The sequence below is a fragment of the Rhincodon typus genome, chromosome 4 (genome assembly GCF_021869965.1).
Source record: "Rhincodon typus isolate 14 chromosome 4, sRhiTyp1.1, whole genome shotgun sequence".
In the NCBI taxonomy this organism is placed as follows: domain Eukaryota; kingdom Metazoa; phylum Chordata; class Chondrichthyes; order Orectolobiformes; family Rhincodontidae; genus Rhincodon; species Rhincodon typus.
In genome coordinates, this window is record NC_063335.1 from 31,818,271 (window position 1) to 31,845,436 (window position 27,166).

Consider the following 27,166-nt stretch of genomic DNA (forward strand, 5'->3'; position numbering starts at 1 on the left):
GAGGCAGTGGTGGTGAGAGGGGGCCGGTGAGGCAGTGGTGGTGAGAGTGGGGCCGGTGAGGCAATGGCAGTGAGATGGGGTCGGTGAGGCAGTGGTGGTGAGAGGGGGCCGGTGAGGCAGTGGCAGTGAGAGGGGGCCGGTGAGGCAGTGGTGGTGAGAGTGGGCCGGTGAGGTAGTGGCGGTGAGAGTGGGGCCGGTGAGGCAGTGGTGGTGAGAGGGGGCCGGTGAAGCAGCCAACAGTGGGATGCTGGCAAAGCCATGGCGAGGGTTAGAAAGCCCTGAGTGGGACTGCAGCTGTGGAAAGGAAAGTTGCACTCTCTTAAGCTATCTTGTTTTTCTTGTCTTACTCTAAGTTAATGTGAATGGCGCCATGAATGTACGGTGAAGGTACACACTTTTCACTGTATTTATACATTGAATACAGTGACAATAAATGATTCAATTCAATTAAGAGGTGATCTCATTGAAATTTACAAGACGCTGAAGGGGCCTGATGAGGTAGATGCTGAGAGGTTGTTTCCCTGGCTGGGAAATCTCAAATAAGGCAGGGGATCGCTGGGGAGTAGCGATCAGAGGATAACGGATTTGTACATGTAGAACAGAGATGAGAAATTATTTCACTCAAAGGGTTGTGAATCTTTGGAATTCTCTATTCCAGACAGGTGTGCATGCTCGATCTTTGAGTCTATTTAAGATTTAGGTTGACAGATGTTTGACCTTTCATGGAATCAAGGGAATTGAGGAGAGCCTGGGTAAATGGAGTTGAAGTAGAATGTCAGGCCTGATGTAATGGTTGAGAAGGTTTGAGGGGCCAGTGGGTCCCTGTGCCTATTTCTTACCTTCTTTATAACGTTTCTTCCCCATCTTACTCTTTACAAATCAAAACAATACACTGCTGTAATGAAGAGTCATCTGGACATAAACTGTTAGCTTGCTTTCTCTCCAAGAATACTGCCTGACCTGCTGTGATCGCCAGCACTTGTTGTTTTCAACACACAGCATGACCCGGACCTTATCCAGGATTGGACTGATGAGCAACATGTAACATTTGCACCACGCAATTAGCAGGCTATGACCATCTCCAACAAGACACATTCTAACCATTGCTCCCTTGACATTCAATGGGATTATGATCACTGAATCCCCCACTATCAATATCCTGGGAGCTTACCATTGACCAGAAACTCAACTGGACTTGCTATATAAATACAACAGTACAAGAGCAGGCCAGAGGCTAGGAATCCTGCAACAAATAACTCACCTCCTGACTCCCAAAGACTGACTACCATCCCCAAGGAACAAGTCAGGAGTATTGTGGGTTCATTTGCCTGAGCAGGCTCCAACAACACTCAAGTAGCTTGACACCATCCAGGATAAAGCAGCCCGCTTGATTGTGCCACATCCACAAGCATTCACTCCCTCTATCACCACTGATACTCCGTAGCAGCAGTATGTACTATCTACAAGATGCACTGCAGAAATTCACCTAAGATCCTTAGACAGCACCTTCCAAACCCACAATCACTTCCATCTAGAAGGACAAGGGCAGCAGATACATGGGAACACCACCACCTACAAGTTCCCCTCCAAGCCATTCACCATCCTGACTTGGAAATTTATCAATGCTCCTTCACTGTCACTGGGTTAAAATCCTGAAACTTTCCCCCACCATCTCAAACAAGATATTGTGGGTCTATCTACAGCAGGTGGACTGCAGTGGTTCAGGAAGGCAGCTAACCAAGAACATCTCAAGGGCAACTAGGAACGGGCAATAAATACTGGCCTAGCCAGGATGCCCACAACTCATAAATAAAGTTTCAAAAATCTACAGTGATTCTTACCATCCAAGGGTTCATTTCTGTTTTACTCCTTATTCAGCCTCTTATCACGTAAACTTTGAACTGTCTTTCTCAGAAAGGTCTTATTTTTCTACAGCCTCTCCCTCTAGCTCAAGTTTGGCAACTCTTTCAGTCTCATTATTACTTGTAACAAATGTGATCTTTTCAATCAGAGTGCTAACTTCCCTTTTTGCTTCTGCCTTGCAAACCACAGAGTATTTCTCTGGTGTCTAGCTACTCCTTCTTTGTCAGATCCAGACACACTCCAAGACACTGTTTGTGGTATGCAATAAAAATCCATAAAAACTTGTGATCTGATCTTTAGAATAGCTTCCTATACATCCTTCCCATGGTAACATGAATCAACAGGGGCATCATAGCTAGGTAGAAATGCTAATTAGCTATTCTTGACAGCCAGTGTCTCATCTTGGAACCACTTAAATGAACGGTTTAAATCTCAACCATTTACCTCCTCACATTCTCAGCACTTCGTGGTCCCTGCAGATCTTCCAAATGTGCCTTGCACCTTCTTCCCAATAAAACAATCTAAGCTGTCCTTTGATCTGTAACAATCAAGCCACCCGGACTAACCATTAGAAACACCTTAGAACACTTCATAGGACTCCCTTTTTTAACTGTAATTTAAAGGCACAGTCCCAAAAACATGACAATTTTTAAAATCTGATGATTGGAATCCATGTGAAAAGCTAGCATTTTGCATGCAATTAAAAGTTGAATTTATAAATTATGAGACAATTAACTACAGCAAAGGATGTGGCATATTTCATAGTCACCAATACATTACTTCAAACACAAGTTAATAAATGCACAAAATAAAAGAAACGGTGACAAATAGCAAGAATTTGGAAAAGGATACCAATTAATGTTACAACTTATATCTTTTTGATGAAGATAGGACTTCAGACTGCTTTCTCCTATGCCTGCAGGTGGTACGGAGTCTTGCTAACATGCACTTTGTCCTTTCTTGGTAACTTACAATTGATTATCCAAACTCACAATTTGGTAACAATAAAACAAATCCTTACTTGCAATAGGCTACACCTTGCAACGTTATTTCATAGAATCAGTTTTCTCCAAGAAAAAAGAACAATTCTTTAAACGCTCCCCCCCCCCACCCATAACCTTCAGAGCTTGCTGAGAACTGTAATATGACAGTAGTGCAACTTATGAATTTCCATGGACCATTAGATTGAAGGATCTATTAGTCTCTCGAAAGAGGTAACATTCTAATTTCATTAAATATTTATGTGCCACTTGCTGCAATCTCTTGCTGCCTGACACCTCAGTGAATAAGATGACACTTGGTTCTACCCAAATGATGAATGCTCAACATTGTTACAAAGAACGTAGGCAGCCCTCTATGTTCCCTTACTCAATAGTCGGCAAGATAGGGCACATTTATCTTGACATGCCTACAGTAGGAGAAGTTACTGTATATCATTAGCATGACAGTCCATCCCCTAGCTCATGAGAGATATTCATTTGTAACAGGCTGCAGTTGATGCATCATTTTTCCCTACATAACACAAGCTTTGAGCAGTTAAATCTGTACTTCATCTCCATTAATGCACGCTGCTGTCACAAAATCCTCTGCGTTGAATTAAAAGATGCAAATTTTATTGATATATTATTCAGAAACTGACAGATAGCTGACAAATTTTACAAATATGACAACATTCATAAGGCTGCCAATGGCCTTCAGAGGGGTATTTAAGACAGAGGTAGATCGGTTCCTGATTAGTAAGGGGGGATCAAGAGTTAAGGGGAGAAGGCAGGAGAATGGGGTTAAGAAATATATCAGTAATCATTGAATGGTACAGCATACTCAACGGGCTAAATAACCTAATTCTGCTCCTATATCTTATGGCGTCATGGGTGGAGAGTAGTTTCTAAGACTTGGAGACTGAGATCAATTTTATGAGGTACAAAAAACTAGAAAAGAAAGATACAGTAGCTTTCAACTGCAGGTCGGGCATCATGTGATCCATAAATCGGCAGTGATCCAGCCTGAGATATAACTGAAACAAAGAGATATTTTCTAACCTCACCATCTGAGAAGGGGCTTCAAATGTTGGAAATCTGGGCATACCCTGAACAACAGGAATTTCTGATATCCATGACCAACAGGGGTAAGAAAGGTTCAGTTGGCTTCTGTTCTAGTGTCCTGCAACCTGGATACTATGGAAAAATTATTTCATAAACATTATGATCAAAGGAGGGATTCCTGTAATACAAAAACAGAAGTTGCTGAAAAAGCTCAGTAGATCTGGCAGCATCTGTGCAGAAAAATCAAAGTTAACGTTTCGGGTCCAGTGACCCTTCCTCAGAACTGATGGTAGCTAGGAAAATGTCGGTTTATATGTAGAAGGTATGGTGGGGGGGAGGGGGCCAGGAGTAAGGTCAGGTGGGGATAGAACCCAAACAGAGACAAGAACAGTTGGACAAACAAAGGAGTAGATAATGATCTGGCTAGAAAAGTGAATATCTATTAATGGGGACTATTAGTGGCTAACAATAGGGAGTGTGTAATAGCAGACAATACGTTATAACAAGGCCTGGTTTGTGGGGGTTGAGGTAAGGACATGGGAGAGTTCAAGCCCTAAAATTAATGAACTTGATATTGAGTCTGGAGGACTGCAGGGTCCCCAAGCGGAAAATCAGATGTTGTTCTTCCAGCTTGCGCTAAACTTCGCTGGAGCACTGCAGCAAGTCTGAGACAGAGATGTTGGCCAGGGAACAGGGTGGTGTGTTAAAGTGGCAGGCAACTGGAAGCTCAGGATCTTTCTTGAGGACAGAACATAGGTGTTCTGTGAAGCGGTCACCCAGTCTATACTTCGTTTCTCCTATGTAGAGGAGATTACATTGTGAGCAGCGAATGCAGTAGACTAGATTGTGGGAACTCTAGGTAAAGTACTGCTTCACCCAGAAGGTATGTTTGGGCCCTTTGATACTGAGGGGGGAGGAGGTAAACAGGCCGGTGTTACACCTTCGGCAGTTGCAACAGAAGGTGCCATGAGGCTGGGGTGTTGGGAGTGAAGGAAGAATGGACCAGGATGCCCCAGAGGGGATGGTCCCTACGGAAGGCAGACAAGGGAGGGGAGGGATATATGTGGCTGGTGGTGGCATCTCACTGGAGGTGGCGGAAATGGCATCTGATGATCTTCTGGATGTGGATGCTGGTGAGATGGTAGGTAAGGACAAGGGGAACACTATCGCTGTTGCGGGAGGGAAGAGAGGCAGTGAGGGTGGAAGTGCAGGAGATGGGTCAGACCTGGTTGAGGGCCCTGTCGACAATGGAGCTGGGGAATCCTCAGTTGAGGAAGAAGGTGGACATTTCGGAGGCTCCCTTGTTGAAGTTGGCCTCATCTGAACATATGCGATGGAGACAGAGGAACTGAGAGAATGGGATGAAGTCTTTACAGGAAGCAGGGTGTAAGGATGTATGGTCCAGGTAGCTGTGGGAGTCGGTGGGTTTATTAGTGGATATTAGTGGCCAGTGAATCCCCAGAAATGGAATCAGAGGTGTTGAGGAAGGGAAGGGAGGAGTCAGAGATGGACCAGGTTGTAATAATTTAGTAAATACTTCACGATATATGTTCTGAAGAAGGGTCACTGGACTCGAAACATTAACTCTGCTTTCTCCCCACAGATGCTGTCAGACTTGCTGAGTTTAATTTTTGTTCCAATGAACTTTGTATTTTCGGTTAGTGTGTTATCTTTCCCTCTGGCCAAGATGTGCTTATGGCACTCTATCTATCTGCCTTAAATCCTACGTGCTAATATTTGCACTCTAAATTTGCTGCATGCTAGTGTCAGACCAAATGAGGGTGTACCCTCAGCAAAGCTGACCTTCCCCTTCAAGAAAGAAAGGAGCATATAGAAAGTGAGGGCTACACTCATGATGAGCATGCATGTATGAGAAGGAGATGGAATGAAATGCATACACTGATTGTACTAGAATGAGAAGAAGCAATTGGGTTGGAGAGTTCTGGGGTGCAGGTACACACGTGTGTGTGTATTCACGTGTGTGTCCTGCAAGTGATATGTATATTCGTGTGCACAAAGGAAGTACTGTGCACTGTGAAGATGGGGGTGTGACAGGTGAGAGCAAACATAACAGATGTTGAAAGCTCTGGTGAGATCATTATATGTCTTTCAGCATTGCAGCTAGGTTGTAGCTGGTATCTCAGCTAGCCTGCCAGCTGTGAAGACCAACTGAGCTGTGATGTCCACAGCCATAGTGGCAGCAATCTGAGTTTCCAGGACAACAAATCCTTTCAGAAAAAGTGGAGAATTCAGGCATTATGCTCAGTCATTGTTGCACAGCTTTCTTTAAAATCATGTCACCATCTCCGGCAACATTGCAACTTTGCTTTAAGAGGTTCAGAGTTGCTATAAACAATGCAGGCTAGCTTCAAACAGTGGAAGCGTTTACCACTAACTTCAAAAGGCTTATGATGCATGCAGCTAAAGAACAGTGTGTTGGCACCGTTTGCACACAGCAATTATAATAACATGCAGGCACCAGGTCATTGGCATGCTGCTACAATATATTTAACATATTGCAGTATGTGCTCTACAGACTTTGCTAATCTAGCCATTTCAAGCCGAGCTATCTTACAGACCTGACTCATAAATGCAGCCAAAATAGTCCAGAGCAGGCATTCTGTTTTCTTTAAGCTCTAATGTAACAGAAGAGTCACTCTATTCGACAGCAATCAGTTAAGTCAGAAGACATGAGTAGGAAGGGTTTACAGGGATATGGGCCAAATGCTGAGAAATGGGACTAGATTAATTTTGGATATCTGGTCGGCGTGGATGAATTGGACCAAAGGGTCTGTTTCCATGCTGTATCTCTCTATGACTCTGTGACTATAACAAGCAGGGAGAATTTAGGAGACATAAGAGCCAATACAGATCACAATCTTCAGCTTCACACAGTTTGCACAGATTTAATATGAAGTAAATCTCTAAGTTACCTATATGCTTTACATTGTCACTGTCTGTCAACAATGCTCCAAGAAATTCTTTGTGTTACTCCTGAAGGAGAAATTCTCTCGGTAGACTAAGCTTGGAGGGCAAACAGACCCACAGCACGTTGTTCTCCTCTAACAAATGTTCTGCTGCTGTGTGAAGCCTCTGAACTGTGTACTATTCATTGCACAGCAATCCCTGAATGACGATTAGTGGTCAAACATGCATTATTGATTGTTACATTGCAGGTAAAGACCAATGCAACTCATTCTATAGTAAATATTCACACCATGAGTTAAGTTTAACCTAACTTCTCTTTATTTTAGTTTAATTTACTTTCAAAAGTACCTGGAGAATCTTCAAGATTGTCAGTCAAAAGCCTTGATCAGAAATTATGCTTTGAACTGGTCAACATGCACATGAGTTCTAATTAATTAAAGCAACGAAATTTGATACAAAAACCAACCTATCACTGTGTATATAGAATGGATTATCTTGTAAAAAAATAATAGAATGTCTGTGAGTTACTGGGATCCTGCAGGTGAGCTCCTCAGAATGGGGGCAGCACAGTGGCTCAGTGGTTAGCACTGCTGCCTCACAGTGCTGGGGACCTGGGTTTGATACCAGCCCTGGGCAGTGTGGAGTTTGTACATTCTTCCTGTGTCTGCATGGGTTTCCTCCCACAGTCTGAAGATGTGTAGATTAGGTGGATTGTCCATGCAAAATGCCTATAGTGTCTGGGAGTGCACAGGCTTGGTGGAATAGCCATGGGAAATGCAGGATAACAGAGATTGGGGGGAGGTGTTGCTTTGGGTGGAATGCTCTTTGAAGGGTCAGTGTGGACTTGATGGGCTAGTGGCCTGCTTAGACAGTATAGGGTTTCTATGAAACTGCCAGTTGGAGGAAAGGGTCTCCTTTGACAATGAAAGACAATCTCACATATTAGCTAGATGTTTGAGATTCTCAGAATTGGGAATCACCAGGTATACACTGAGTTCTGGAATTTATATCATTTCTGAAAAAAAACAGTAGCTTTGTATTAGATATTATATGGGATATAACTAGATAAAAAAAACTGACAGTGTTTTACCTTAGCTTGCAATTTCATGCTGCATTTGGCAGCAATGAGGATTGGTGTCTGAAGTTGGAGTCGATCTGACCTGACCCAATTTGGAAAACAAATTAGGACTCTTTAGGAGAAGAGCACATCGCAGTAATGCCTACTACATCTACAAAGACACTTTTATAAACATCATCACAGTGAATTTCAGGTTTGAAAGAACCAAAAATAGACAATGTGACAAAAAAAAATGTTAAGGTATAACAAGGCTGCCTGACTATAGAGGAGATACACATTTCTAACATTAGACTGTTAGACTCCCAATTACAGAACTCATTGTTCCAGTCCAAGGGTAGCTGATGGCAGTAAACTTGAGCTTTGTTGTCATTGATTTATTTAGCATTACTACATTTGTTGGGTTGGTTATCTCAGTTGTCTGGACTGCTAGTTTACTTATGATGTAGGGTAATGCCAACAGCACAGGTTCAATTCCCACACCAGGCTGAGATTACCATGAAGGACGTTCTTTCTCAGCCTCCCTCTTATCTGAGGCAGGGTGACCCTCAGGTTAAACTCAACACCAGTTGTCTCTCTCTAATGAGAGAGCAGCTCTATAGTCAGAAGGATAAAGAGGAAAGACTACAAAATCTCAGCACATGGAGTACATTAGAAGCAGTAAATAAGTCTTCATGCATCTGTTGTCAGCCATAACTGACAAGTTGTGGAAAATAACTCCCAACTTTTGAATGGAAGCAGAAAACTATGACTAGCTAGCTGCAAGTAATTCACAAAACTATACAACCAGTAAATAGGTCTTGGTCAAATGTCATCACATCTTGGGAGGAAGACCACGTATTGAATAGTATAGAACATTGAACATAGAACATTACAGCGCAGTACAGGGCCTTCGGCCCTTGATGTTGCGCCGACCTGTGAAACCAATCTGAAGCCCATCTAACCTAAACTATTCCATTATCATCCATATGTTTATCCAATGACCATTTAAATGCCCTTAAAGTGGGCGAGTCTACTATTTTTGCAGGCAGGGCATTCCACGCCCTTACTACTCTCTGAGTAAAGAACCTACCTCTGACATCTGTCCTATATCTATCACCCCTCAATTTAAAGCTATGTCCCCTCGTGCTAGCCATCACCATCTGAGGAAAAAGGCTCCCACTGTCCACCCTATCTAATCCTCTGATCATCTTGTATGTCTCTATTAAGTCACCTCTTAACCTTCTTCTCTCTAACGAAAACAGCCTCAAGTCCCTCAGCCTTTCCTCATAAGACCTTCCCTCCATACCAGGCAACATCCTGGTAAATCTCCTCTGTACCCTTTCCAATGCTTCTACATCCTTCCTATAATTCGGTGACCAGAACTGTATGCATACTCCAAGTGCGGCCACACCAGAGTTTTGTACAGCTGCAACATGACCTCATGGCTCCGAAACTCAATCCCTCTACCAATAAAGCCTAACACACCATACGCCTTCTTAACAACCCTATCAACCGGGGTGGCAACTTTCAGGGATCTATGCACATGGACACCGAGATCTCTCTGCTCATCCACACTACCAAGAATCTTACCATTAGCCCAGTACTCTGTATTCCTGTTACTCCTTCCAAAGTGAATCACCTCACACTTTTCCGCATTAAACTCCATTTGCCACCTCTCAGCCCAGCTCTGCAGCTTATCTATGTCCTTCTGTAACCTGCAACATCCTTCTGCACTATCCACAACTCCACTGACTTTGGTGTCATCCACAAATTTACTAACCCATCCTTCTACGCCCTCATCCAGGTCATATATAAAAATGACAAACAGCAGTGGCCCCAAAACAGATCCTTGAGGTACACCACTAGTAACTGAATTCCAGGATGAACATTTCCCATCAACCACCACCCTCTGTCTTCTTACAGCTAGCCAATTTCTAATCCAAACTTCTAAATCACCTTCAATCCCATGCCTCCGTATTTTCTGCAATAGCCTACCATGGGGAACCTTATCAAACGCTTTACTGAAATCCATATACACCACATCAACCGCTTTACCCTCATCCACCTATTTGCTCACCTTCTCAAAGAACTCAATAAGGTTTGTGAGGCACGACCTACCCTTCACAAAACCGTGTTGACTATCCCTAATCAAATTATTCCTTTCTAGATGATTATAAATCCTATCTCTTATAATCCTTTCCAACACTTTACCCACAACCGAAGTAAGGCTCACTGGTCTATAATTACCAGGGTTGTCTCTACTCCCCTTCTTGTACAAGGGGACAACATTTGCTAGTCTCCAGTCTTCTGGCACTATTCCTGAAGACAATGACGACATAAAGATCAAAGCCAAAGGCTCTGCAATCTCCTCTCTAGCTTCCCAGAGAATCCTAGGATAAATCCCATCCGGCCCAGGGGACTTATCTATTTTCACACCTTCCAGAATTGCTAACACCTCCTCCTTATGAACCTCAATCCCGTCTAGTCTAATAGCCTGTATCTCAGTATTCTCCTCGACAACATTGTCTTTTTCCTGTGTGAATACTGACGAAAAATATGCATTTAGCACCTCTCCTATCTCTTCAGACTCCATGCACAACTTCCCACTACTGTCCTTGACTGGCCCTAATCTTACTCGAGTCATTCTTTTATTCCTGACATACCTATAGAAGGCTTTAGGGTTTTCCTTGATCCTACCTGCTGAAGACTTCTCATGTCCCCTCCTGGCTCTTCTTAGCTCTCTCTTTAGGTCCTTCCTGGCTAACTTGTAACTCTCAAGCGCCCTAACTGAGCCTTCATGCCCCATCTCTACGTAAGCCTCCTTCTTCCTCTTGACAAGAGATTCAACTTCTTTAGTAAACCACAGTTCCCTCGCTCGACCACTTCCTCCTTGCCTGACAGGTACATACTTCTCAAGGACACGCAGTAGCTGTTCCTTGAACAAGCTCCACATTTCAATTGTGTCCAGCCCCTGCAGTTTCCTTCTCCATCCTATGCATCCTAAATCTTGCCTAATCGCCTCATAATTGCCTTTCCCCCAGCTATAACTCTTGCCCTGCGGTATATACCGATCCCTTTCCATCGCTAAAGTAAACGTAACCGAATTGTGGTCACTATCACCAAAGTACTCACCTACCTCCAAATCTAACACCTGGCCTGGTTCATTACCCAGTACCAAATCCAATGTGGCCTTGCCTCTTGTTGGCCTATCTACATACTGTGTCAGGAAACCCTCCTGCACACATTGGACAAAAACTGACCCATCTAAAGTACTCGAACTATAGCATTTCCAGTCAATATTTGGAAAGTTAAAGTCCCCCATAACAACTACCCTGTTACTTTGTGAGTTTATTCCTGGTTCCCAAGGGCAGCTCAAATTCCAAGATATTTTCAGTACTGGATATTGTCAGCTTCCCAAATCCCAACAGCTATAATCACTCTTAATAAACCACTTTAAAACATTTTAATACTGCTCTACAAACCTAAAGCTCAATTTCAATTCATTAATTTATGTGGCTTTCTAACTTTGCACTAAATTAATAAGTTGGCCTACTTAAAACTGACACATGGGCCAGCACAGAAACACGAACACTGCAGGCAAGAATGGGTTCACATTGTCGCAATGCTGTTTCATCTCAACTGTCAAACATTTCACTTTCAATAAGTCAGAAGTACTCTCACAACGATCAGCCATGCTGTCCCTCATGTAAAGGCACAGACAGTAATAGAATACCTGACTGAGCCGATGTGCTTTAAATTAACATCTTATCTGTACCTCAATATTTACCAACACCAAATGTCACCAACATTTGCACTTTTTCCCCAAATGTCAAGGACATTCAGCGCTCCTCAAGGTAAAATTATGCAGCCATTATTCTCAAAGTAAAAGTGCAGGTCGCAACCTTTCTCAGGAGAATAAATTAGACAGATTGCTTTTCTTATTACTTAGCATGTTAAGGAAGGTTGGCAGTAAATAAATTGGCAGACCAAGCCAAATTTGCTACTGTGGGCTGACTTTTACAGGGGAAGTCAGATCGCTGACATTGGAGTAGAAAGTAGGTCCTGGAGCCTGGATCTGCTGAGAAATTTTAAAGCCCTCTCCTAATTGGCCAGCATTGGGTCAGCCTTCCAATTGAAGATGGCAGGCCAGCTCCTGTTGCTCTCTGTCCAGTCAAATGGCTGGCAGCTCTGGAACTTTAGCAGGGTCATCAGGAGAGGTAGAGACTGCTGAGGAGTTCAAGAGACCTCAACAGCCAAGTAGCTAAGCACAACAAACAGTAAAAAAAAAAGCTATGTGCCTGAATGTTAGAGAAGAAACTCCACTGGGACATCACTGGCGCTGCAGGAGCTTTCAACATTCTCCACTTTTCTCAACACAGCCCCTAGAAGGTGACTTCATTCAGTTGCTGGCCTCCCAAAGTGGCAGTGAGATGACAAAGGAAGGTAGTAATCTTGCTGTGGCAAAATGCCAATTCTCATACAATAGCCCCGAATTAGGCAGTAAATGGTAGCGCCAAAAACAGAAACTGCTGGCAAAACTCAGCGGGTCATTTTTGTTTATTCATTCATAGGATGAGGGCCTTGCTGACCAGGCAGCATTTATTGCCCATCCCTAATTGCCCAGACAGCAGTTCAGAGTCAACTACATTGCTGTAGGCCAGACCAGGTAAGGATTGCAGTTTCCTCCCCTAAAGGACATTAGTGAGCCTGATGGGTTTTCCCCAATAATCGACAATGGGCTCATGGTCATCATTAGATTCATAATTCCAGTTTTTTTGAAATGGAATTCACATTCCACCATCTGCTGTGGCAGGATTCAAACCTGGGTCCCTGGGTTATCTGGTCTCTGGATTAACAGTCCAGCAATAATACCACCAGGCCATTGTCTAGATCATCACTCTACTTTCTCTCCACAGATGCTGTCAGACCTGTTGAATTTTACCAGTAATTTCTCTATCTGTTCCAGATCTCCAGCAGTCACAATTGTTTATTTATTCTAGTAAATGATAGTAAGTGGCTGCCCACTTCCCTTCAGTAGGAAGCCTCTGCTTTTTCCCAGTAGCAGGACCACATCGAAGATCTGATGAATTAAGGAGCATATCATTGCATGTTCAATTTCACATTTTTGCATTTCTATGAGGTTAAAACAGGACGTGGAGTCAAATCTTTCTGTCTTTCACTCCTCAGGATTGAAGCAACTCCAGAAGGGAAAAAATGAGAAGAGGACGCTGATTGATTCGACTATGGTTGGCATGGAGATGTAACAGAACCGTCAGCTGTCAATCTTAGTTTGTGATTAAATTCAAACCAGGCAAGTTGACTCTGATTGGTTACGGCATTGCCATGGGTTGTAATAAGGATTGATGGGTTCCATAGCTGGATCCCCAATGAGAAAGGTGCAATGTGTAGACATATTGCTTTTACTTCTAAACAGCAGGGTCATGTATGGGAATATACGACGCGCATAACATATGAAATTGAATCACGCTGCTAGCTCGACTGATAATCTTAAATTGGTTTCTAGTGTAGTACTTAGCACAATCAGGATTATTTAATAATTGCTTTCCAACACCAGAATCACATCCAATGTTGGTGCTGTGTTCTGTTCTATTTTGCAAGAATGCGCTGGTTAAGCAGGTTAGCTTCGGTTGGCTGGTTAGCTTGTTTAGCTGGACAGCTGGTACACCTAAGAGTGTGGGTTCAATTCCTGCACTGGCTGAGGTTACCATGACGGGCTCTCCTTCTCAATCTCTCCCCTCTCCTGAGGCGTGGTGCCCCTTAGGTTAAACCACCACCTGTCGTCTCTGTCTCTCTAATGAGAGAGTAGCCCTATGATCTGCTAAGATTATGGTGCATTGGTATCCACCATTCATGCAAAATCTGAAGTGAAATGGTGGACACTGTGTTTTCCCTGTTCAGGGCACCAATTTTAGATGTTGCTACAGAGGAGGAACAGGCAGAATGACCCTCTGAAATACCAATTGCCTTGACCGTCCACCAAGGAAGTCTCCTGATCTATTTGCTCCTCTCTGCACGAGGTGGTCAAAGTCAGCAGCATGGTACTGAAGTGCAACAGAAATTGAGGAGCAGTCCTATCTGATAATGGAAGATCAGTTGCAGCTTTGCAGATTCCTTTTTTAAAAAATGAAACACAGAGTACTCCAGACGTTAGAAATCACAGATGGACAAGGAGTTCCCTGGATCAGCTTCACCATCTGTACCACCGTTGTACTGCCATTGCCCGCAGTAAGCAGATTCACCATGGATTCCCATAAATGGTCGCAGTGTTTCCAGGATCCTTTAGAAAATGTTTGCATTGGGGTTGGACACAAGTTAACGTTTTGGTGTAATTTTTCTGCAATGACAATACTACCTTTGATCTCATTGTGTCCAGCATGTGTTGTACCATACGATGGGAAGCAAGCCTTACTTGTGAGTGATCCTGGTGAGTAATTATAGTGTTACATTTCATTGCTGTGATTGCAAATTGTATCAAAGTCTTGTGCTTACACTGTTATAACTCTGCTGGGCAGTTAGATGTTATGCAGAATACAGATGTGTAAGCCAAATGGCCAGAGTTTGCCAGTGGACACACCTGGTTTTGGATCATTTATTTATTTCACTCAAATTGAATTTGGGTTATGCCTATTGTAAAATATCTTATTTCCATCATTTCTCCCCTTAATGCTTTGTCTATTCAACTGCTTTAGTATTAAGTGGGGCAGATATATGAGGCTGATGCTGAACCATCTGTAACATGACAAGAAATTTGTTTTATTGGGCATGGTTGCTGATTCTGGGTCATGTGACAGATGGGCAAAAATGTTGCAAGCAAAGGCATTAATTTAGAAATATGGGACAAAGACAGGTATATGGAGTTAGGCCACAGATTAACCATGATCTTACTAAATGGTGGAACAGGCTCAAGTGGCTGAATAGCCTACTCTTGTTCCTATATTCCTATGGTTAATGCACAATTACAAATGCAATCAATCATCATGATTCCCCATCCCCTTACCATGAATTGAGTCGTGAGGATGCACTGCATTAACTATTGCTGGTCCTCAGAGCTCACTGCCATTTTCTTATATGATTAGCTGAGCAATGACAACTTAAACAATGTCACATTCTCTGCTAAATCTATGTTTACACCAAAATTCCTGCATCTATTTTGAATGACATTGCTTGAAGGAATGCGAACTCTGAACAGAATTCATTGCAGTTTTATAATCTGAGCTCCTCACTATTGCATGCAAATATTTTCCCACAGGTTTACCATTGACTTTACTGATAGACAGAAAAGGAAAACCTTACATTATCAATCCCTGACTTCATGCCACAATAACAGGACTGACTCCTGATTGCTTAAACCAGGTAAACAAACTATTCTACTCTTCAGGAGAAAGCATTTTTTTCAATATCTGAGTTCCATCACACCGTTTGCAGAAATTCATTTTAAATACATTTCCTTCCTTTTTTCCCATTTATTGTGGATAACCAGCTTAAATGTTTTAGCAGCTGTAACTGAAAGATGTTTTAAAAATTAATATGAGGCATTCAGTACCAACCAGTCTCAAAGTTGGTCTCCCCAAGTCTCTGAATTGCAGTTTGCTTTCAATCAACCTGAATGGAAAGGGGAAATCTCCCTAACAAACCCAGAAACAGATTCTCTCCCCCTCTCTCTCTCTCCATTACTGTCTAGATCAGGAGGAATACAATCTACCAGCACCTAGACATTGAGATGGGCCACGATGATGGGGATGTATTGTAACTGTTCCGACTGGCTGTCATCAGACTGAAGCTGCTCATTTTACAGATCGTCTGCGTTTCTTTTCTGTTCCAATTAATGTCAAGGAGAATTGGGCAGGACAGAGAATGTGACTAACCTGCTGTAGCCTAATACCTGGCTGGGAATGGATAGCATTGACCCCAACCAGCTATCTAGATTGTGAGCAAAATCAACTCAGTAAAGTTATCACAGTCCCAGAGGACCATAGGGCTGCTCTCTCATTAGGGAGAGACAACTGGTGGTGGTTTAACCTGAGGGTCACCATGCTTCAGGTGAGGGGAGAGGTTGAGAAGGAGGATCCTTCGTGGTAACCTCGGCCAGTGCAGGAACTGAACCCTCATGGGTTACCATCATTCTGCATCGCAAATCACCCGAGCTAACTGGCACCATGAAATAAAAACAATCGAGATTGAAATTTGTGTGTGCGATATATGGATCCTCCCTACAATTTCCACTCAACTGCAGTGGTCAGGAGCTCAGATTATAGCGCTGCAACGGATTCTGTTCTGAGTGTGCATTCCCTCAGCAATGTCATTCAGAATGGATGCAGGAGTTTGGTGTAAACATGGATTTAACAGAGAATGTGACATTGTTTAAGTTGTCATTGCTCAGCTAATCATGTGAGAAAATGGTAGTGAGCTCAGAGGAAAAGCAATAGTTAATGCAGTGAACAACATCTGCACTGTTCAATTTATGATAAGGGAGAGGATCATGATGAATTATAATGTGATTGCATTTGTACTGAACAGTCGTGTTTCAAAACTCACTTAGATTGAAGTATTGATTACTGCAAATCCCTAACCTCAATTATTAATGCAGAGATATTTCTTGTTTTCTTTTTGGTCTGATGTCAGTTAAAGTAGAGTACATCCACTGAGATCTACTATGGGGCAATGTGGTGGCTCAGTGGTTAGCACTGCTACCTCATAGTGCCAGGGACCTAGGTTCAATTCCAATCTTGGGTAACTATCCATGTGGAGTTTAAACATTTGCCCCCTGTCTGCCATCTACTCCAGTTTCCTCCCACACAAAAATATGCAGGTGGGGTGGATTGGCTGTGTTTTTAAAAAAAAATCAAAGGATTTGTGGGTTAGCCATTGGGTAAAGGCCCCATGTGGAGGTTGGATTGTTCTTTGAAGGGTTGGTGAAGTTTTGAAGGGCTGAATGGCCTCTTTCTGCACTAAGGGATGCTATAAAGAGTGAGCTGAATTTCCTCATTTAGTTTTGAAATGGGAGGCAACCTCATTCCTACATCTGGAACCCAGAGGGTGAGACCAGGGAACCTGGTTCCATCTTCCAAAGCTGGCCAGTGACAAGCTCACCTCTGGGATCACCGTCCACTTCGACAAGGGGATGGTTTGAGGCACCTCACTGGGTGCCATGTAGCCGCAGTCAGGGAGGTCCTCCCGAGATAGAATATAAGCAGCTACATCGAAATGGAAGAGAGAGACCGGGAGGGATGGAGCCACAATTCACAACTGCCTCCCTGGATGTTATATTGGAAATAGCAAGGGGAAAGGAGGAACATCCTGTTTCCACAGATTGAGAAGGTAAAACTAAAACATGCTTAAAAGTACACAGGAGGTCAGCATATGAACTATAGCCATAGCGTTTGGTAACATTGCCATTTTGATGGATTTGGGAAGTGTAAATTTTGCCTATATACTTCTCAAATTTATTCTTTCATGGGTTGTGGTTGTCACTGGCTAGGCTAGCATTTATTGCCCATACCTAACAGTCAACCACATTGTTGTGGGTCTGGAGTCACACATAGGCCAGCCCAGGTAAGGATGGCAGTTTCCTTCCCCAAAGGACATTAGCGAACAAGATGAGTTTCCCCAAGAGTGGCTGAATGCTCATTAGATGAGATTAATTGAGTTGAAATTCCACTAGTTCCATGGCAAGATTTGAACCCAGGTCCCCAGGGCATTACCTGGGTCTCTGAATTACTAGCCCAGTGGCAATACACTAGACCATCACCTCATCCTTGTGTCATTTTACAGATGATAGAACAGTGACCCCCAAACTATGGGTTCTGGTATCAAGACCCAGACAAGATCCAGCCCTGTTGTTGTGCTGCTCATTTCTCAGTCTCTTCCTCCCTTCCCCTTCTCCTTCCATCCCTCCCTCACTCATCAATTTCTTACTCCCTTCCCCCTTCTCTTTCCCTCCCTCCGTCTCCCTCCCTCACTGACTCTGTCAGTCCCTCCATCCCTCTCCTTTTCCCACCAGGCCATGGATTCCCACCCAGGGGTGTTGCACTGAGTCTCCAAGTCCAGTTGCAGGCACCAATAAAATGACAAACTCTGAGCTGATGAGCAGCAGCCTGGGTCCAGGCCGAACAGCCCGTCGCTGTGAAACAACTCAGGAACCTTCAGCCTGAACTTGCACAGCCTCCTTAAGCAGCTCAGCCAAAGTCATGGAGTGGAGAGTACATCAAATAATAATATTTTTAATGAAGTATTTCAATTCACAGATTTTCACACATATACTGTGTATTATATGTTGATCTATTTCAGACAAATATCAAGAACCATACATTGGATATGATACTTTATTCATCTTTTCTTTTTGCTGCAGTCTTGGGTTGTGTTAATTTTTAAACTGTAAACATGCAGTCACTTTGGAAAATAGTTTGTGATGCATTGTACTAGAGCCTTCTTCTATTTTTCAGCTGTCACTCATTCTTTCTGCACCATTCAGGGGTGTTTGTATGTGAGTGTGTGTGTGTGCGCGTGTGCGTGTGTGTGTGTGTGTGTGTGTGTGGAAGACAGTGCATGTGTGTGTGTGGGAGAAAATGCATGCGTGTATGTATGTGGGAAAGAAGGTGTTTTGTGCATGCATGTGTGCATGTGTGTGTATGTGAGAGAAAGAGCGTGTACATGCATGTGTATATGTGTGGGAGAGAGTGTGTGTGTGTGGGAAAGAGTGTGTCTGTGTATGTGTGTGTGTGTGTGTGAGAGAGGGGGAGAGAGTGTGCGTTTGTGTGTGTGTGTGTGTGTGTGTGTATGTGTGTGTGTGTGTGGTGTGTATGTGTGTGTGTGTTTGTGTGTGTGGGAAAGAGTGTGTGTGTGCATGCGTGTGCGCGTGTGCATGTGTGTGTGTGTGGGGAAGAGTATGTGTGTGTGCATGCGTGTGTGTGTGTGTGTGTGTGTGTGTGCGCATGTGTGTATGTGTGTGTATGGAAGAGAGTGTATGTGTGCATGCATGTGTGTGTGGGAAAGAGTGTGTATGTGCATGCATGTGTGTGTGTGGGAGAGAGTGTGTTTACGCATGCGTGTGTGTGTGGAAGAGAATATATGTAAAAATGCAGTCATTTTGGAAAATAGTTTGCGATGCATTGTACTAGAGCCCTCTTCTATTTTTCAGCTGTCACTCATTCTTTCTGCACCATTCAGGGGTGTTTGTGTGTGAGTGTGTGTGTGTGTGTGTGTGTGTGTGTATACGTGTGTCTGTGTGTATATGAGAATGAGTGCATGTGAGTGCACATCTGTGCAGATGTGTGTGTGTGAATGAGCGAGCGTATGTGTGCGCATGCGTGTGTGTGAGGGAGAGTATGTGTGCGCATGTGTGTGTCTGTTGTGTGTCTGAATCTGTGTGTTTGAGTCTGTGTGTGTGTTTGTGTGTTTGAGCAAGAGAGAGAGAGTGTGAGTGTGTGTGAGAGTGCTTGTGGAAGCTGATGAAGATCCCCCTCCACATAGCACACGACTTCAGTATATCCACTGGAACATTACAGATTATCATCCTCGATGAATTGACAGAATTGTCTTTAGGTAGCTTCAACGGTTTCTCTCCCAGTAACAATTTTAATAGCAGCAATCTCATTGAGCTGTTCCTTCAATGTTAGGCCGTTTCCTTGCCAATTTACAGAACTCTGAGAACCTGTAAATTTTAGGCCTCAATGTCTCCCTGCTGTGTTAGCATCTCCTGCACATTGACAACCTCTAGACCTGTGTTCCCCTGTGTTTCTGGCCTTGTGAAACCGGATTCCAGGTCACCAGATAGCTGTGTGCAGGCTGACAGACCGTACGTTCAGAAAACAGCGAAATACAGGTGAAGGAATCACTAAGAATTCATTCCTCCAATCACAGGCAGTTTCTCTTGTGAGCCTATCAGCAACAGTTGTGCGAGAGAAACATTCTGTGATTGGAGGTGGAATTAATAGTACCAAGGTGAGTGACTTAATTCAGGTCATGGGCAGACCTAGCAGTGAGGATGAGAATGGCTAGTCAGGGCCTCTGTGTTTTTGGCCTCTATGGAAAACCCACTACAGTTCCTCAATCTACATGAAATTTTATAGAATCTTTAGAGTGCAGACAGAGACTGTTCGGCCCATCATGTCTGCACCAACCCTCCAAAGGCTGTCCCACACAATTCACGTAACCCTGCATTTCCCATGGCCAATCCATCTAACCTGCACATCTCTGGATACAATGGACAGTTTAGCATGGCCAATCTGCCCTAACCTGCAAATCTTTGGACTGTGGGAATGCTAACCACTGAGCCATCTGAAAAGCAGTTTAAGTGTACACCACTTGGTTGGCTTGCGGTGAACATAAGGTTGGTGCACAACTCCCTAGCTCAACCCTGAACTAACTCTACAGAGGCCGGTACCCCATCATCAAGTCACCCTTTATTTACACGTGGAGAGACCTTGACACTGATCCAGCTCCCACAGAGCCAGCTCTCACACTGAACAGGACACTCCTGTTTATACCTGTCAGCCAGAACTCCCTGATTGGACCAGATTAACAGCCCCAATCAGGGAACTCATATTCTATGACGTCCACCTGGCTGGCATCGTTACAATCACTACAGACCCTGGTCCCCTGCCCATTTCTCAGTGACCAGGATTTGGTGCCGAACCGTCTCTCTCTCTCTCCCTGTCTCCCTCTCTCTCTAGTTCTGCTTAAGTGAAAAGGCAAAAAAAAGAAAGGTTTTATTAAATGGCTTGGCATCTTTTAATTGTCATGTTTATTAATTATTAATTTTTAAAATGATCAATAGTTGCTTTGACGCTATTTGTTAGAAAGTGGTTATGGTTTCTTCATACCTAAGTGCCATGTTTAATGATGGACTGAGCACAACATCTCCAATTTTGAAAAAAGTATTTTTATATTCATTCATCTGTTCTTTGTGTGAGAAAAACTGTGGCCCCCACACATGACCAAGTTGTCTAATTCTGGTGTAGACACTGCATGGGGTAAGATCCCATTGTTCTATGAAAATTGGTGTGAACTGTTTCCAAAACAATTGGATTCCCAGTGCTACTAGGGGTTGCTGACAGCTCAGTCAGATCACCCCTGGGGAAGGTGGTTGGAAACAGGAACACACTGATGAAAGAGCTGAAGCATTTTCGTCATATTTTTCTGCCTCAGCCTCCAATTCTGCCTGTCCTGTAAAATATTACCCAATATGCTAGATATATATTCTAACTAACGTTGAATTCACAACAGTAATGATTATTCTTCCAACTGGTAACAGTTTTAAAAAAAGCACTCTTTATTGTAACACCTTACATGCAGAAAAGCAAAATAATTTTCTTATTATTCAAATATTATGGGCAGGTTAGTCACAATTGCCAACCAATAAGCACTGAGTTTGTGTTCTAGAAAATAACAATGCTAATTACTTGACACAAACAAGGGTTTCTGTGAACAGTGTATCTCAAGCAATTAGACAATATCTGATAGACAATTGCTGCTGGGCAATTCTCCGTAGAAATTGGTCGCTGAGGCCACCGTGTTTCCTCATTTCACATTCTAAAGCATCTTTTGTTATCTTTGTTCAGGTGGTAAAAATTAAAACTGGAGTGTAGGGCCACTTTTTGCAGTACAGACTGAGATAACTGAGAACAAACAGCAGGTCCCCAGCTAACAGCAGAGGCAGGACAAGAGATACTGCTTTAGACCTCAGGCAGTGGCACTAGATTTCTAGTGAAAACAAACAAGAACAAGGAGCAAACAAATTAACCTGACATCTCACTGAAGGAATGTGCTGGCATGGTGAGGTGTGATTTTATTATCCACTTACAAATTAATGCAATCTAGGAGATGTCCAGCTGCTCCCGTACGCATTACTTGTTTTAAAAGCTCATGCTTACCTTTGAGAGTCCTCCAACTTCCAAATAGAAACAGAAAATGAATACATTCCAGGCCACCCATAAGGCTGTCCAAATAGCATACTACGTGCAGAAAGAAGACAGAAGGAAAGAAGTTAAATTACTAAAAAGACATACAAGAAAGAAACACATACAAGAAAATATATTTAGCTTCTTGCCCTCGCCTACTCTACAATCATGTTGGCATCAACAAACTGAAGTCAAAAATACAGATGCTGCAAGCATAAACCAAGGTTTAGACTTTGCCAAGAATGGACACACCAGAGTCCTGGTTTATTTCGATTAAACTAGGAACTGCGAATGCTGAAAATCTGAAACACAAACAGAAACTGCTGGAGAAACTCAGCAGGTCTGGCAGCATCTGTGAGAGAGAAACAGAGTTAACATTTCAAATCCAGTGACTCCAGACTGTGCTGAGTTACTGCAGCAATTTCTCTCCTGATTTATTTATACTGTGAAACTGTGTGAAATGTTATTGTCACCATTAATACCCAGGGAGGGAGTAAAAGAATCATGCTTAGAAGCAGGAATTTTAGTGACATGTTTCTACTTACAGCTGTCACCTATCCTCGGAATTGAATAGCAGAGCCCATTTTAATGTGACTATCATGTTCATATTCAAGACTGTCTCGTTGGAAAGTTAGCCTGTTCAAGATGTCCAATGCAAACTACCATGTACTATAAGTATCAGGCAATAAGATTTAACAATTGCTAGATATCCTGAGGTAACTTGTCCAAATGGTTATTTTTACACATGAAACTAGGCGTGTTATCCTTTTTATTATACATGATTGACACTTAACTCCTAAATCTGTGGATTAGAATCATGTTAGAGTTCAAAATCAAAAACAGGATCCCAGCCTGCTTCAAACCCACCCCTTACTGGGTTCAGTGTGTGAGGTTCAGCAACTTGGTTGTTTCAACATCAAAATGGAGATTCCATTTTCAACCACCGTTGGGTTCCCCTGGTCTCAGGAAACTGGTCAGCTCAAAGGGAAGTGAGCTGGGTCGAAGTGATGGAGAAAGTGCTGTTACAGATCTTCTAATGTGCCAGGAGTATCAGGAATGTGCCGCTCTGTCCCAAAAAGCTATTCAGTAAAACCTTCAACCGCCTACAGCCTTACCATTTGTCAGCTCCCCTTGCTCATCCCACTATCACTTGCTTCCCCCCACCAATCACAACTGTACCTCACTTGTGGCATTCTTCAGCCAGCTGTAGACTTTCTGATCAACATCCAAAACTGTACCCCAGCCTGATACCATCCAGCTATTATCAGCCGCCAAATGCCCAGCACTGGACACATCATCTTCCAGTCCTTCCAGCTGACCACTAACTCAGTCCCACCTCAAATACCATCAAGGCAATACCTGCAGTCAAGATCTCTGAACCAACATTCAAGCTACCTCCTGCTTATGGGTCAGAAAGAAGCTCTAAGGGTCAAGCAGCACACACTGTGAAATCATGTGGAGTGGAGGGAAGAGTAACTAAGGATCTGGAAGGAGTCAAGTATAGGAGCAAGTCCTCCTAACAGTCTCTGTAATAATGTCCACCACATCCTTATGACATGTAAATCATTGCAGGGATTCAATAGAGACCATGTCTCAGTTACTCCTCGATTTTTCCAGTTAGAACAGATGGTGGTGATCTTCACCCATACTGAATCACATGGGCACTGGGAAAAAAATATAACTTGAAGGTAGCACATACACCATACTCTGGAAAAACCACCAACTTTAACATTCACCCCTCTACCAGTGACACCCAGTAGCAGCAGTGTGTAACATTTATGAGATGTATTAGAATAACTCATCAAGGTTCTTTTGACAATACCTTCCAAACCCACCCAGAAGGACAAAGTGTAATAGGCTTATCCCATCTCTTGCAAGTTCCCTCCAAGCCACACACCAGATATGACCTCCATAAAGGCCATTAGAGATGCCAAGGGGCAATACCGGACTAAGCTAGAGACCCAAACTAACCACATGGACACCCGCCATCTGTGTCAAGGCCTACATGACATAATGGGCTACAAAGTGAAGCAGAACAGAGTAGCAAACAAAACTACATCCATCACTGATGAACTAAATGCATTTTACACTCAGTTTGAACAGAACATCAGTGAAATGAAGCCACCTACCCTGACAGCCTTGGATACTGGACCGCTGCAGACATCAGCTCTGCTTTTTTGAGAGTGAACAAAACAACTGGCCAATATGGAGTCGCTGACTGTGTGCTCAGTTCCTGGGCAGACTGTGCACTCAGCTCCTGTGCAGACCAGATGGAGTCCCTGACTGTGCACTCAGTTCCTGGGCAGACCAGATGGAGTCCCTGACTGTGCACTCAGTTCCTGGGCAAACCAGATGGAGTCCCTGACTGTGCACTCAGTTCCTGGGCAGACCAGATGACAGGAGTATTCGCTAACATCTTTAACCTCTCCTTACTACGATCTGAGGTCCCCACCGGCTTCAAGAAGACCACCATCATCCCAGTACCAAAGGAAACACATGCGATTTGTCTCAATGACTACCACTCAGTGGCTCTGACCTCCATCATTATGAAGTGCTTTGAGAGGTTAGTCATGGCTCACATCAACTCTGGCCACCCAGTCTGCCTGATCCCTTGCAATCTGCCTACTGTCACAACACATCCGCGGGATAACAAGGATATCTATGTCAGGCTCCAAACCATTGACTGCAGCTCCACCTTCGTCACTATAATTCCAAACAAACTGATCTCTAAACTCCAAGACATAGATCTTTCCTCTGCAACTGGATCCTCAACTTCCTGATCCGCAGACCACAATCAGTAAGGATAGGTGACAACACCTTCTCCATGATAATCCTCAACACTGGCGCCCTGCAAGGCTGTGTACTCAGCCCCTTGCTGTACTCCCTATACACTCATGATTGTGTCGCCAAATTTCATCCTAATTCCATCTACAAGTTTGCTGACAACACCATCATTGTAGGCCAGATTTCAAACAATGATGAGACAGAACACAAGAAAGAGATAGAGTGTTTGGTGGCCCAGAGTAAAGATACCAATCTCTCTCTCAATGTCAGCAAAATGAAGGAGCTGGTCATTGACTTCAGGAAGTGGAGTGGAGGGCATGCCCCAATGGTGCTGAGGTGGAGATGCTTGAAAGCGTCAAGTTCCTGGGAGTGATGATCACCAACAATCTGTCCTGGACCACCCACGTTGATGCAGTGGCCAAGAAAACACCTCTACTTCCTCAGGAGGCTAAGGAAATTTGGCATGTGCACAAAGACTCTTACCAATTTATACAGATGTACCATAGAGAGCATTCTATCAGGATGCATTACAGCTTGGTATGGTAACTGCTCTGCCAAGGACCATAAGAAAATGCAGAGTGGTGAACACAGCCCAGTCCATCACACAAGCCAACCTTCCATCTATTGACTCCATCTATACTTCTCGCTGCCTCAGCAAGGCAGCCAACATAATCAAAGACTCCTTCTAACCCGGTTATAACCTCTTCCAACCTCTTCCATCAGGTGGAAGAACAAAAGCTTAAACACACATACCAACAGGTTCACGAACAGCTTCTTACCCCCTGTTATTAGACTCCTGAATGGGCCTCTCGAATTTCAAACCTAATGTTGATCTCACTTTTTGTGCGCCTTCTCTGCAGCCACAACATTGTATTTGTCGCTCTGTTCTATCACCCTAATGAACTTTGTATGGTATGATCTGCATGCAAAACAAAACTTTTCACTGTACATAGGGACATGAGCCAATAATAAAACAAATCAAAAAACCCATCCTATCTTGGAACTGTTCCTTCAGTGTTGCCAAGTTAAAATCTTGGAACTCACTTCGAAACACTAGTGCCTTGGGGTAGTCAGGAATGCTGGCCATATCTGCAAAGCATACATCCCATTAACTAATGAAAGTGCCTTTGAACTGTTTACATCTCCTTTCATTCACTACAGCCTTTAGCAAACATTAATTGTGATTCTCACGAAAATGATAAAGTGTATGATCAGTTTATACTCAATCTTGGCTACCAATATCCTACTTTCTCTGTCCAACTCCTGACTGGTTTCTTTAAAAGTAATCATTTTTGTGACAGCACTTCCTTTTTCTCCTTATTTGTCCTTTAATCAACACTTCTTTTGTGCAAATCCACTTACAGTTAATTAAATATTAACACGACTTTGAGGTTTATGAGACATTACCTCACATCCTGTATGGGAAAAACTGGAGGGTCAAGTCTTCTGCCTCAGATCAATTTTATGTGAGAGTCACCTTCCACTAATTCAAGCTCAGAAGTTAAACACTTTTTTTTTCTTCACAAACACTTTGGAAAAATGATCTGTTTTTCTGACGTCCTGATATCTGCTTGCCGACAGAATTAGTATCACAGTGAAGATTTTTGTCCCACACAGCATTGCTGCAAAAGCTATGTCAGGTATTTATTCACTGAGAAGGAACAGGAGTGGACAGGCCAGGTGCACAAGGCATAGGTGCCACGTGCCTCACTGAACTAACTACCTGGAGCAGATGATTGGCTGCCACCGAGCGGGAGAAGCACTGCATGATGATGAAGCTCAAGATCACTGGGGAGGCTGTTATCTTTCTGTGGCACCTGGTCCACAGAACCTACAGTGACAGCCGGTCACACGCACCACAGTGCTAGAGGCACTGAAGGTTACCACAACCCTCAACGTTTACACCAAGGAGGCTTTCCAAAGGAGATCTCAGCAATCATTGGTCTTCTGCTCATTGTTCACTGAACAAGTCCCATTTAGTCATGCTCCCAGTTTAACATCCTACACCAGCAGCAATCTCCAAATTGCACATTCCTCCAAGGTTAAGTGTTGGTAACTTATTTGCATAAATAGTGAAATTATTTTCTAATAAACGTGTCAATAATATGTGATTCCATAAACAAAAGTCAGTGTTTGTTAATGCATGGCTCAGGAGCAGAGAGCAATGTGTAAAGCAATTAGAACCTGCAAGGGTTAATTGACATCAGAAGATAAGCTTCGACCATCAAAGTTTATAAAGGACTGTGGCTGTTGTTTAATTGTCCACCCCCATTCGTGACAGGACTGCAGGGATTCGATCTGATCCATTGGTTATTGTTCACATAGCCCTCTGTACTGCATTCTGATTACACTGCTCAGATGCAAGTTGAGCTCTCTTGTAGCTTAACCGGGTTGACACCTCATTTTCGGGTATGCCTGGTGCTGCTCCTGGCGTGCAATCCCACACTCTTCATAGAAAAATATAAATGATGAATAACAGTAGGCCACTCTGCCCTTGGCGCCTGTTCCACCATTCGATTTGATTTCATCTTAACCTCGAAACGTCATTAAAACACAACCACTGATAATCTTTC

At 43.3% G+C, this 27,166-nt stretch overlaps 1 protein-coding gene across 2 annotated transcripts in view; it reads right to left on the reverse strand.

Annotated features, from left to right (window-relative positions):
• Positions 1-27,166, reverse strand: part of LOC109921045 (sodium/potassium-transporting ATPase subunit beta-1-interacting protein 3) — a 395,549-nt gene that overhangs the window by 162,533 nt on the left and 205,850 nt on the right. For both annotated transcript variants that reach the window (XM_048595878.1, XM_048595877.1), the window contains exon 3: positions 21,783-21,863. In XM_048595878.1, coding sequence (XP_048451835.1) covers positions 21,783-21,863 — 81 coding nt within the window. The remainder of the gene's footprint in view (positions 1-21,782; positions 21,864-27,166) is intronic.